The following is a 12,923-nucleotide window of genomic DNA, read 5'->3' on the forward strand; positions in this document are numbered from 1 at the left end:
TGAATGACTTTGACTTATATTCAAGGTCACAGGGGTTAAATTTGTTTAAAATCCCTAAACAACCTCTTCTGAATAACCATGGGTCCCAGGATGTTGATACTTGCAAGTTGCATCCTGAGATGAAAGGCTATAAAATTTGTTCAACATAATGACTTTATTCGACTTTCAATCACAGGGGTGAAATGTTTTTAAAAAAATAACAGGGTCTTTTGAATGAATTTTAATCATAAATACTGATATTTTACCTGTAGCTTTATTTTAGATCACTTTTAAGGTTACAAGTGTGAGATTTATACCAAGTGAGCGATGCAGGCCCATTGGGCCTCTTGTTTTCACATACAAATTTAGCCCTTCATTTAAAATTGAAAGAACTTTCAAGGAAGTCTTTGTCGTTATGTTTCATTTTCAGCATTTTCAGCTGTTTAAATAACTGGAAAAAAACACATTTTTGAATTTTTTTCAGTCAAAATTTGTTTTAATTATTTTTTTTTATCATATTTTCATTTGCAGTTTTGGTTTGGGGCAATTTGTTATACCCTACCTATACCTGCTGGAGTGTTTGTGCCTGTATTCACCGTGGGAGCAGCTTTTGGGTGCCTTGTTGGGGAGGGCATGACAGCCTGGTTTCCAGAGGGTATTCCATCAGGAAATGTGATCAGAAAAATTGTCCCTGGCGGATATGCTGTCGTTGGTAAGTGTAACGTTTTCCTTTGTGGGTAGACTCTTGTGGTAAATGTTAGTGCCATAGGGAAATTTTACTTCCCTTTGTGGGTAAACTCTTGGGTTAATGTTAGTGCCATAGGTAAATTTTACTTCCCTTTGTGGGTAAACTCTTGGGTTAATGTTAGTGCCATAGGTAAATTTTACTTCCCTTCGTGGGTAAACTCTTGTGGTAAATGTTAGTGCCATAGGTAAATTTTACTTTCCGTTGTGGGTAAACTCTTGTGGTAAATGTAAGTGCCATAAGTAAATTTTACTTCCCTTTGTGGGTAAACTCTTGTGTTAATGTTAGTGCCATAGGTAAATTTTACTTTCCTTTGTGGGTAAACTCTTGTGGTAAATGTTAGTGCCATAGGTAAATTTTACTTTCCGTTGTGGGTAAACTCTTGTCGTAAATGTAAGTGCCATAAGTAAATTTTACTTCCCTTTGTGGGTAAACTCTTGTGGTAAATGTTAGTGCCAAAGGTAAATTTTACCTCGCAAGTGCAATTGCCCGAGAAAGGGGAGAAATCTACTTAGACAGCAATTATAATTGGACTGGTAAGCAGGATGGATTTCAATGCAGTTTGAAAACATTTTACATAACATATAACTTGTATGTGTGACTGTAACCATGTGTATAGAAGTGTTGTCCTTTATGTAAGTAGGGTATTCATTTATGCAAAAACGTCTTCACGTTAAGTTAGTATCATTTATTTCATGAAGATAATTAGCAGCATATCATTACACTCTGAATACCCAGTTCAAATATTAATTTGAAAGAAGGACAATCAGGGCATCATGGACACTAGCTTTTAGGTGGAGATGGTCATTTTTGGGGTCCACTTGCCTGATACATTATATATTTCACATTTGAACCCCCTGTAATTTAATGGGAACATATCTAATAGCCTTGCATCCCAGCAAGCTTCAGGCAAAATCCCATGACTAGGCATTGTTTTTTTTTTTTACCGAGGTTGTGTAGTTAAAATTTTAATCTTGAATGAAGGTGCACGTGGAAGTAATTTATTTGGAGAACTTGAACCATTCAATCTTACTAGCCACAGGCTAAATATCACGACAAGGTATTGCAGTTCCCAAGATATCCTTCAATTTTTTTACATAATTTTGACCCATGACATTAAATATGGATCATGAACAACTTCACTGAAGCAAGTCACTGGTCAGATATTAACATATAGGGACTTACAGTTCTTCAAAGGAATAATTAGATGTTGCATGAGTAGACGGCAAAAGCCACAAAGTAATTTTGATCAAACAGAATTTGCACACTTCAATTCAATTTCATCATTAATAATTTATATCACAATCCTCTTTTGCAATTTTATTTTCAATGAAAAATCATGCCTTTGGTTATAGAACAATTTATTATATCATAATAAGACACTGATTGGATTTAAGATTTGACTAGATACAATTTTTGAATGCCCAAAACGATTGCACTTTCATAGCATGTATGAAAAATTCTATGGATATATATATTTATTTATATATACAACATTTGATATAGCACCCTCTCTAGCTAACATAAGCCACTCTAAAGCGTTTTACAGTACATAGATAGACAATTTATACAATTAGGATATACAATTTTTGAGGAATTCGCAGGAGCTGCCTTATCAGGCGCTAACTACTAGTCCTATGCCACCTGGCTAATATCTCCCTATGCTTGTATGCCTGCATATGTGCTGGAGATGTATTGTGTTCTGTTTGTAGTGGGACCTTGCTTCCAACGGGATCTTTTATAGTGCCACCTCACTTGAATGCTACATCACAGATACCGCAACATCCACCCCAGACCATTTTATACTCCACCTGGGTTGTTGGAGTTGTGTGGGCAGGAGAAAAACACTTTCTCTGATATTACATGTGTGCGACGACTTTGGGGATCAAACCCTGGCCGCCTGCGTGGAAGGCCGAAGTGTTAACCACTCAACCAATCCGCCCATAAAGAGGTTCAAGTCCAAATCTTTTTCTCCCACAACATTCAGATAATGTATTTAGAAAACAATGTTTAAAGCAGTTTTGATTGAAATGAAAAAAGAAAACGAGGTTTCCGGGCAGTGAAACACGAGGACACAATCACTGATGATGATATGAAGAAACTGTTCGGTAACCTGATTGTTAATTTCAACATTTCAATTGTTATAACGGCCATGATATTGTGCAGTGTTAAAAACACTACCTTTATTGTTAAAGCTTGAATAGTTCACCTGTTACATTTGTTGATGAAAATACAATTTACATGTATTTGTTACTTTGAAAACTTTGTTAATTAAGGACTTTCGGTATAATAAAATAAATACTACACTCATTAGAGTGTGACAGTGCCTAGAGTCACCCCTCGGCTACACCTTGGGTGACGGGGATACTCTTGGGGTGACCCTAGGCACTGTCATACTCTAATTCATGAGTGTAGTATTTATATATCACTTGGGAATACATCATTCCTCAGTGTCCGCTCGGAGAAACAATTGCTTTGAACTATGACGTCACAATGGAAGATGACGTTGCAAAGCATTGTTACTCTACGCCAGTAAAGAGAAACACACACAACCACGGTGAGAGATCAAATGTTTAATGGCGGAAAACGTCAGAGCGGCACATACGTGTAACACAGAAAACGAAGCCCGGTCCGGGATCTCCGGAACCATAATAACTAACATACATTACACTGGCGCTACCCTCTTTTTCTTTGTAAATGACTTATGGCTAAGTTATTATGAATGATAAGGAAACATTAACCGCAATGTTGCAAACAACTATAAATGAACGTTACTAAATATGGTGACACAACAGTTCTATATGACTCACAGAGGCTGGCGGATCCCCACAGCTTTGTTCCTGAAGAAACTTGAGTGCGTTGCACAGGGCGGCACACTGGTGGCAACCATCGGTGGTGCGTTTGATTGCGGACTCTAGGTCAAGTGCGTAAAAATGGCGTTGGATGGCGCACCTGAGGTGGTGGTTTGAAGGATGGTCAAGTTTTAGATGTAAGGCTGTCAATAGACCATCGACGACCTGTCTGGGAATAATAATGCAGTCGGTTGAACTGGCAAACAGTGCGTCACATTTGACGACAAGGAGGCCGTCCCTAGAAAGAGAAGCAACGTTTAGGTAGCGTTTGACATCCTTGATCGTAGTTTGTTTCTTGGAGGGCCGGGTGCCCTGACACAGATGCGCGTGTGTTCTACGAAGGTCTGTACAATTGGATTGTATAGACAACCATTCGGACCGACTGGTGTACGGCAACTTGGACGATCCTGCTAGGATGTCATCGACGGACACTTGACCAACAACGCTAGCGACAAACGTGTTGACGAATGAGCAAATTTGACATGTAGGCTCATTGCACACGGGGGCGTTGCGGCTCGCGAAGTCGGATGGAAGTATAGCAGAGCCTGACACGTGTCGTAGCGACACTTGGAAGCGGCTCGCTGTGGACAGGAATGTTGAGGTTCGAGGGCTAGCAGAAAATTCTCCTCTGCATAATTTCTCAAAAGCTTGCACACATGGTTTGCTGTCAGTTAACACACAAGCCTTTGTAGTTGACTGGATGATGTATGGACTGAAATGTTTTATGGCGGACGCGATGGACAGAGCCTCGATTTCACACGGAATCCAATTGGTCTGGTTCTTACGCAGTTTGGCACTGAAATAGCCTGCAAGACAGACTTTGTTGTTACGAGTGACGTACAGTGTTGCCCCTAGTCCAGGGTCTCTGACTGCACCGTCTGTCACTATCCATAGTTGGTCAGTAGACGTGGGTAGAGTGATGGTGCGGTTAGAAGATAACGCCTTCTGGGCATTTGTAAAGTTATGGAGGAGTTCGTCGGTCCATTGGATGGTCTCCTTTGATTCGCGTCCACCTGCGACAACACTATCAAGCGGAGAGAGGAGTGATGAACAGCCTTGCACAACTCTCGCAAGTACTTTGTATGCTCCGATGAACGCACGTAAACCGTAAACGGTGTTTGGTGGGGGGCAAGAGGAAAGTGTCGCGACATGGTGGGGAGCTACATTTCTGTAAGGCCTGAAGGACGGATTTAAAGTTTTGTAGTAGTTCTTCAAAAGTCTGGCCACCGCAGTACAAGTCGTCAGCAAGTTTCGCTATGCATCAAGCTTCTATCAGGTCTCCGAGGACACGGCAAGTTATTTCCTCTAGCGCAGTTTCTGAGCCTGGCATACCCATCGCGGTACGGGCATACACCCGGGTGCCTTTGAAGGGGGTTACAACACCGCAGTACTTCATGGATTCCTTAGCAAGGAGAATCTGATAAAAAGCCTTTGTGAGGTCAGTGGCAATCAGATACTGCCACTGGGCGACTTGACGGAGGGTTGAGTCTACATCGGGCATCAGTGATGGCTGGGGCTTACTGTATCGCCCTACGTCAGCAAATGCTGTGACTAGTCGAAAACCTCCGTTAGGCTTTTTGACAAGGAATGATGGGTTTACGTATTCGACAGATATGCCAATGTCCTCTGGTCGACGAAACACACCTACAGACTCAAGTTCATCAAATTTGGCTTGGAGCTCTGAAAGTTGGTTCCTCGAATATTGAGGTGAGCGGTCTTTGCGCTGAGGGGGTTGAACTGGACCCATGTTAACGTTGGCTTTGAAGGGACCTACAGCGTCATTGTAACCTGTGAATTCTGGGTTGAACACTTCGTCAAACTCTGATAGTAGACTCTGGAACTTGGGCTTGATATTGGTCGGCATGAGTCCATCGTGGTCAAGGTTGACATTGTATAGGTCTTATGAAGGCGAAAGTTCGTAGAGCAGGCTGCCACCACGCCTAGAGAGAAACACACACAACCACGGTGAGAGATCGAACGTTTAAAGGCGGAAAACATCAGAGCGGCACATACGTGTAACACACAAAACGGAGCCCGGTCTGGGATCTCCGGAACCATAATAACTAACATACATTACACTGGCGCTAATAACGTCCTATTTAGAAGATTGACCTATGAAATCATATCCAGCACGTTACTCACTAGTGGGTAACCAAATATGTAATGAGTTGGGAGTGAGGAAATCTATAGTGTTTGTGGGAGATTTTTTTTTATTGTAAAACTGACTTTTATTGCAATGGGAGAATTATAGAAAAAAAACGTTGAACCAAGTGCAAAACATTTGATGCTTCTACCAAAGTTCAATTGTGTCATTTTAGTTTGTACAGTATTGCCCTTTATTTAGAAATAAACAACCCCCTTGCATATCTGTGACATGTCTTTAACTGAATGTCCATAGAAACCATCCTTAGCTATCACTTGTTTCCTCTTCCTTATTTAGCCATGTGAAAAACTGGACAGTTTGTCGCATAGCAACGCCCTTGCCCTCCTGCTCGTCGGGATCCTCAATCTTCTCCCACTGTTGAAAAGTATCCTCCGATACTATGTCCTCATCATATAGTGTTTCAAACAGTGTTCGTAAAACACCTGTAATGCAAAGTTTTTGAACCTATAGTGAATTTGAATTAGGTTTTAGATCTAAAGGGACCATTTGGTAGGCACTCTCAAACTGGGAAGTTTACTTGGTTTATAATTATGTTAAAGGGACAATTTAGTGAAGTAAGCTTTAATTTTTTATAATCTTGTTACAAAATTCTTCATGATAATCTAGTTTGAACCTCCTTATGAACAATTCATGTCAAGAAATTGACTAGACAATATTTTCTTGGCGTTTTTAATCAGTAATGAAGAAATCCTTAACTGTACAGCCGCACGTTTTAGCGGCAGCTGTTGGGGAATTTCTAGCTAAATGAATGTCTTTCCAGCCTAGGAAAGAATGAAATTCTCACTTTATCCACTTAGCCATTTTGGAGTACAAGTACATGCATGCATTGATTCTGAATCAAAAGCATCCTCCAACAACATCTCAAACATGGTTATTAATAGGTAGTCTCTATTACGTTTAAACCTATTATTATCATACTCTCTGCAGTTTGAAATTCTCCCCGCGGCACCCTCTCAGTGCGTGCATACTCTAATTGAACAGAAAATCTTATTAGAGGTATATAACATGATACTTATAATTCTTGCTTGCGATGTATTGTGTAAATTCAAGAATGCATTATGTGTGAACTCAAGACTCATAGCTGACACTGTGTTGTCGGTCGACAGGATAGTGCTGTACATGTTTACTTCTCACTGAGAGGCCCAGATATTGCGCTATTTCAGTCGTAGCTATTTTTAACATCGGCTTTTCCAAAAGTTGAAACTGACCACACTGGATGTTGGCTTCAGGACATGTCATTATTAACTACGTAAACTTTCGTTAGAAGATATATATTTTCAGTATCAACACGATTTTCAGGTTGTCATTTGACAAAATAGCCCCTTTAACACCTTTCTCATGCATAAAGTCATCATATCCTATGTATCTTACGCATGGCATTTCTGACAACGGTTACTATATATGCAAAATTGAGTCCCCTTGCCCCAAGGATGCTCCAAACCAAATTGGGATAAAACCCCTTAATCCCTACAGTAGAAGCAGGATTTTAAATGTTTTTCCTCTATTTCCCCACTACCCCCAGGGGGGTCACACCCACCCTTCATACAAAATTGAGTCCCCTTTGCCCAAGGATGCTCCAGACTAAATTAGGATAAAATCTCTACGGTAGAAGAAGGATTTTAAAGGTTTTACATCTATTTGCCCTATTGGGCCCCACCCCTCTGCCCCGAGGAGGACCACACCCACCAGCTATACAAAATTGAGTCCCCTTGGCCCAAGGGTACTCCAGACTAAATAAGGATAAAATCCTGTCATTCCTACAGAAGAAGAAGGATTTTGAAGAATTTGCTCTATTTGCCCTTATCATGCCCCGCCCCTCTGCCCCCCACCAGGTGGGCCAGAAGAAGGACTTTAAAGGTTTTACCTCTATTTCCATTATTTGGCCTCGTCCCTCTACCCCCAGGGGGCTACACCCACTGTTTATACAAAATTGAGTCCCCTTGGCCCAAGGATGCTTGAGAATAAATTAGAATAAAATCCTTTTATTCCTACGGTAGAAGAAGGACTTTACAGGTTTTACCTCTATATCCATTATTTGGCCCAGCCCGTCTGCCCCCAGGGGGGCCACACCCACCATTAATACAAAATTGTGTCCCCTTGGCCCAAGAATTCTCCAGACTTATTAAGGATAAAATCCTTTAATTCCTAAGGTAGAAGAAGGATTTTAAAGGTTTTACCTCTATTTTCACTATTTTCCCCCACCCATCTGCCCCCAGGGGGGACACACCCATCATTTATACAAAATTGAGTCCCCTTGGCCTAAGGATGCTCCAGACCAAATTTTGTCAAAATCTATTTTGCCATTCAGGACTAGTAGCGTTTTAAAGGAAAAGTTGACGGACCGACAACGCGGTATGGCATAAGCTCACCATGGTCCTTCGGAAGCACCCCTGCCCCACCCTCATTTTATTCTACCCCGGACTTAATTTTTGTTATTTTCATATTCAGGACATCAAATTGATGTAAATTAAACAAATTTGGTTTAAAAAAGTCAAGTAGGAAAAAAAATTGCTGAAACCCTTCATTTCATCATTATGGTAAAAGTGAAGCTCCCCTGCCCCACCCTTATTTTTTCTACCCCAGACTTAATTTTTGTGATTTTCATATTCAGGACATCAAACTGATGTAAACTAAAACAGATTTGGTTTAAAAAAGTCAAATACAAACAAGAAGCTCAGAGGGCCTGAATTGCTTACCTGGATATTTGAGCAATCATGGGAAAATATTCTCAATAAAAGTACTTTTGTAAATCTTTTCATATATTGAGTCTCCTTGGCTTAAGAATGTTCCAGACTAAATGAAACTTTATACTACTCTATCCCAGCATGCTACTGGTCAAATATCCTCCTGATATTGCGGAAGAAGTTGTTCAAAGATATTTACATATTTGACCCCTAGCCCTGTGACCGTGAGAGTAGGCCAAGGTAATTTATTTGAGGAAAGTTTAAAGCACTTCATGCCAGGTACCTACTGGCCAAATATCATTACTCTGGGTCTCTTTGTTATTTAGAAGAAGATATTTAAAGGTTTTAAACACATTTGACCCTTGTGATTATTAAAGTTGGTCAAGGTCATTTATTTGAGGAAAGTTTGTAGCACTTTATGCCAGGTACCTAGTGGCCAAGTATTTTTACTCTGGGCCTCCTGGTTATTCAGAAGAAGTTGTTTAAAGGTTTTTACATATTTAACCCCTGTGACCTTGAAAGTAGGTCAATGTCATTTATTTGAGGAAATTTTATAGCACTTAATGCCAGGTACCTACTGGACAAATACATGGCCCTAGGTCCTCCAGTTCTTAAGAAGAAGTCATTCAAAGAAAAAATTGATGGACAATGGACAACACGCCATATCAATTGGCACTTTGTGCCAGGTGAGCTAAAAAATATAAAAAAATATTGAAAAATAAATATAAAATGTTCTTTTGTCTATTTAAATAGGTTTTCTCTGCAAAATACAAGTATGATTATCACACACAACCAAGATGAGAGAAATGTGTGATATATTTTGAATACATGCAATAAACTTGTTTTGATGGAGCTTGGGTTTATTTATAGGTAGTGTATGTCTATAATACTGCACAATTCTTCTTAAACATGTACATCTTATGCACATTACAACTAATATGTGTATAACTTGGAAAATAATATGGTTAACATATATATACCCTTATGTCAATTGAATCAACCTCATATGATATTCTATATTATAGTTCAGCCCATCCTCGATACTCTAGGGGTTATGCTCACTTTCACTCTCTGCACCCCTGGGATATGTCTGTGTCATACCAAAATTGAAGGCAAGCAGCTAGTTATTTGTGAGGTTGATACCTGTCTTTTGTCATATTACAAAGGAGCGACACCAGTCAATTTTACCGTTATGTGATTTGAGAGATTCTTTTGAGAAAAAGATCAAACTAGTCTTCTTGTCTCATCCACAAGGTGGTGCTCACTAGTACCGAGCCTTCCATTTTGCTATGACATAATCATGGGGTGCACTAGAGCGAAAGTGAGCATAACCCCTGGAGTATCGAGAAAAAGTTCAACCTTCAAGAAAACAATATTACTACTGTCCTACATTATTCCATGTCATTGTAATAACAAGAGGCCCAGAGGGCCTGAATCGCTCACCTGGATATCTAAGCAATCATGGCAAAATATTCTGCAAATGAGATCCAAGGGAATATGCCAGACCCCAATGCCAATTCTTGTAGTATGTCTGTATTAGATTTTTCATGCCCAGCAATTTAATGTATGATTATGGGGTGGGGATCTCAGCTGTTTCCAAGCTGTGACTCAGAAACTAGATCCCTAGGGTTGTGGCCAGACCCCAGGATCAATTCTAATATCATGACTGCATTCGTCTCTTTTTGTCCAGCATTTGTATTTATAGTCTTGGGGTGGGGAGCTCAACCGTTTTAAAGTTATGACCCAGGGTTTAAGTCTGCAAGGGTGGGGCAGACCCAAAGGCCATCCTGGAAGCATATGTGCATTCATCTCTTTATACTCAGCAATTGCATATATGTATGGTTATAGCCCCACTATTTGTACAATTTTGAATCTCCACTACCGAGGGATGCTCCCAGTCAAATATGGTTGATATCTATCCCTAAGTTCCAGAGAAGAAGAGAAGTAGCTTAAATCAATATAGCACAATTGCCCCCTTTTGGCACTGCCCCTCAGGTCCCTGGGGGGCCGAACCCACGGTTTATATAAAATTGGTTCCCCTTCACCCAAGGATGCTTCAGACCAAATATGTAACAAGTCCTTTCATTCCTACAGAATAAGAAGGATTTTAAAGAATTAACTATGTTACCCATATTTGGCCCCACCACTCAGGCCCCTCGGGGGCCAGACCCACAGTTTATTCAAAATTGGTTCCCCTTTACCCAAGGATGCATCAGACTAAATATGGAACAAATCTATTCGTTCCTACAGAAGAAGAAGGATTTTAAAGAATTTGCTATGTTTCCTCTATTGGGCCCCTACCCTCAGGGGCAAGACACACAGTTAATACAAAATTGGTTCCCCTTTACCCAAGGATGCTTCAGACCAAATATGGAACAAATCCTTTCATTCCTACAGAAAAAGATGGATTTTAAAGAATTTGCAATGTTTCCCCTTTTGGGCCCCGTCGCTCAGGCCCCTATGGGGCCAGACCCACCATTTATACAAAATTGGTTTCCCTTCACCGAAGGATACTGAATACCAAATATGGAACAAATCCTTTCATTCCTACAGAAGAAGGATTTTAAAGAATATACTATGTGTTCCCTATTGGGCCCCGTCCCTCAGGGGCCAGACCCACGGTTTATAAAAAATCACTTCCCCTTCCCCCAAGGATACTTCAGACCAAATATGGAACAAATCCTTTCATTCCTACAGAAGAAGAAGGATTTTAAAGAATTTACTATGTGTTCCCTATTGGGCCCCTTCCCTCAGGCCCCTAAGGGGCCAGACCCCTTGTTTATACAAAATTAGTTCCCCTTCACCGAAGGATGCTGCAGACCAAATATGAAACGAATCCTTTTATTCCTACAGAAGAAGAAGGATTTTAAAGAATTTACTATGTGTTCCCTATTGGGCCCCGTCCCTCAGGGGCCAGACCCACGGTTTATAAAAAATCACTTCCCCTTCCCCCAAGGATACTTCAGACCAAATATGGAACAAATCCTTTCATTCCTACAAAAGAAGAAGTATTTTAAAGAATTTACTATGTGTTCCCTATTGGGCCCCGCCCCTCAGGCCCCTCAGGTGCCAGACCCCCGGTTTATACAAAATTGGTTCCCCTTCTCCCAAGGATGCTTCAGACCAAATATGGAACAAATCCTTTCATTCCTGCAAAAGAAGAAGGATTTTAAAGAATTTGCTATATTTCCCCTATTGTGCCCCGCCCCATTAGCCCCCAGGAGGGCCAGACCCACCATTTATATAAAATTTGTTCCCCTTTCCCTAAGGATGATTCTGACCAAATTTGGTCAAAATCTGCTCAGTCGTTTATGACTAGTAGCCGGACGACGTACGCCGCGCCATGGCAGGTGAGCTAATAATAAAAGAAAACATTAATTGTGTATTCAATCTTCCTTATTCAAATGCAAGAAGAGGAAAAAAATTGCTTTTAAACAACAAAAGACAATAAAGGTAACAGATTAATTTTGATTTTTATTACAAACAAATTTATGTGATAAAGATGACAGCACTTTAATGTACAGAATGGTATCCATTTATTGATAAAATCTTCTATCTTATGTTAGAGCACTTTGACATAGCATCACACTGATGTGTCCTCCACACGAAACACTTGTTCTTACAATGCTCCACTTCACACTTTCTTCTATGATGATCGCCAACCATTGATCATGCTCCGTTTTCACACACTGCTGATATTAGAGATTGATGGCTCGGAGCTCGGTTCATTGAAGTATGTCTACCTGACCTCAGTCACTGATATACAGGTAAGATCGAGCAAGCATGGTTTCTCACAAAAAGTGATGAATGAACTTTGTCCCATATTGAGGTTTGGTCTATGCTAAATTTCCGCAGGTTGTGCATGGTTTTAACATTGGCAGTTCCTGGACACCGTCTTTGTTAACAAGTCGCACTTTAAATGCTCGCTGGCTTATGATTAATCTCTTTTTTATCTGTGGACGTAAATCATTGAAAATGTTATTCATAAATTTCATAAACATACTAGCACTTTTCCTGATTTGGATTGGACAAAATCCTGTCATTCCTAAAGTAAACGGAGGGTTTCATAGAATTTGCTATGTTTCCCCTATAGGGCCCCGCCCCTCTGCCCCATGGGCATTCATTCCAACGGAAGAAGGATATTAAAGCTATTCCTCTATATCCCTTGTTGGGCCCTGCCTCTCTGCCCCCAGGGGGGTCATACCCACCATTCATACAAAATTAGTTCCCCTTCACCCAAGGGTGCTTCATATTAAATTTGGACAAAATCTTGTCATTCTTACAGAAAAAGAAGGATTTTGAAGAAAATGCTATGTTACCCCTATTGGGCACAGCTCCTCTACCCCCAGAGGGGCCACACTCACTGTTTATACAAAATTGAGTGTCCTTGGCCCAAGGTTACTCCCGACTAAATTAGAATAAAATCCCTTTATCTCTACGTGAGTAGAAGGGTTTTAAAGGTTTAACCACTATTTCTCCTATTGGGCCCAGCCCCTCTG

At 40.5% G+C, this 12,923-nt stretch overlaps 1 protein-coding gene across 1 annotated transcript in view; it reads right to left on the reverse strand.

The window, feature by feature from the left end:
• Positions 1-11,885: 11,885 nt before the first annotated feature.
• Positions 11,886-12,923, reverse strand: part of LOC110440505 — a 44,698-nt gene continuing 43,660 nt past the window's right edge. Inside the window, exon 17 of the mRNA XM_021483623.1 lies at positions 11,886-12,377. Within this exon, the coding sequence (XP_021339298.1) occupies positions 12,261-12,377 (117 nt within the window). The 3' untranslated portion in view covers positions 11,886-12,260. The remainder of the gene's footprint in view (positions 12,378-12,923) is intronic.

Source organism: Mizuhopecten yessoensis, unplaced genomic scaffold (genome assembly GCF_002113885.1).
Source record: "Mizuhopecten yessoensis strain PY_sf001 unplaced genomic scaffold, ASM211388v2 scaffold11183, whole genome shotgun sequence".
NCBI lineage: Eukaryota > Metazoa > Mollusca > Bivalvia > Pectinida > Pectinidae > Mizuhopecten > Mizuhopecten yessoensis.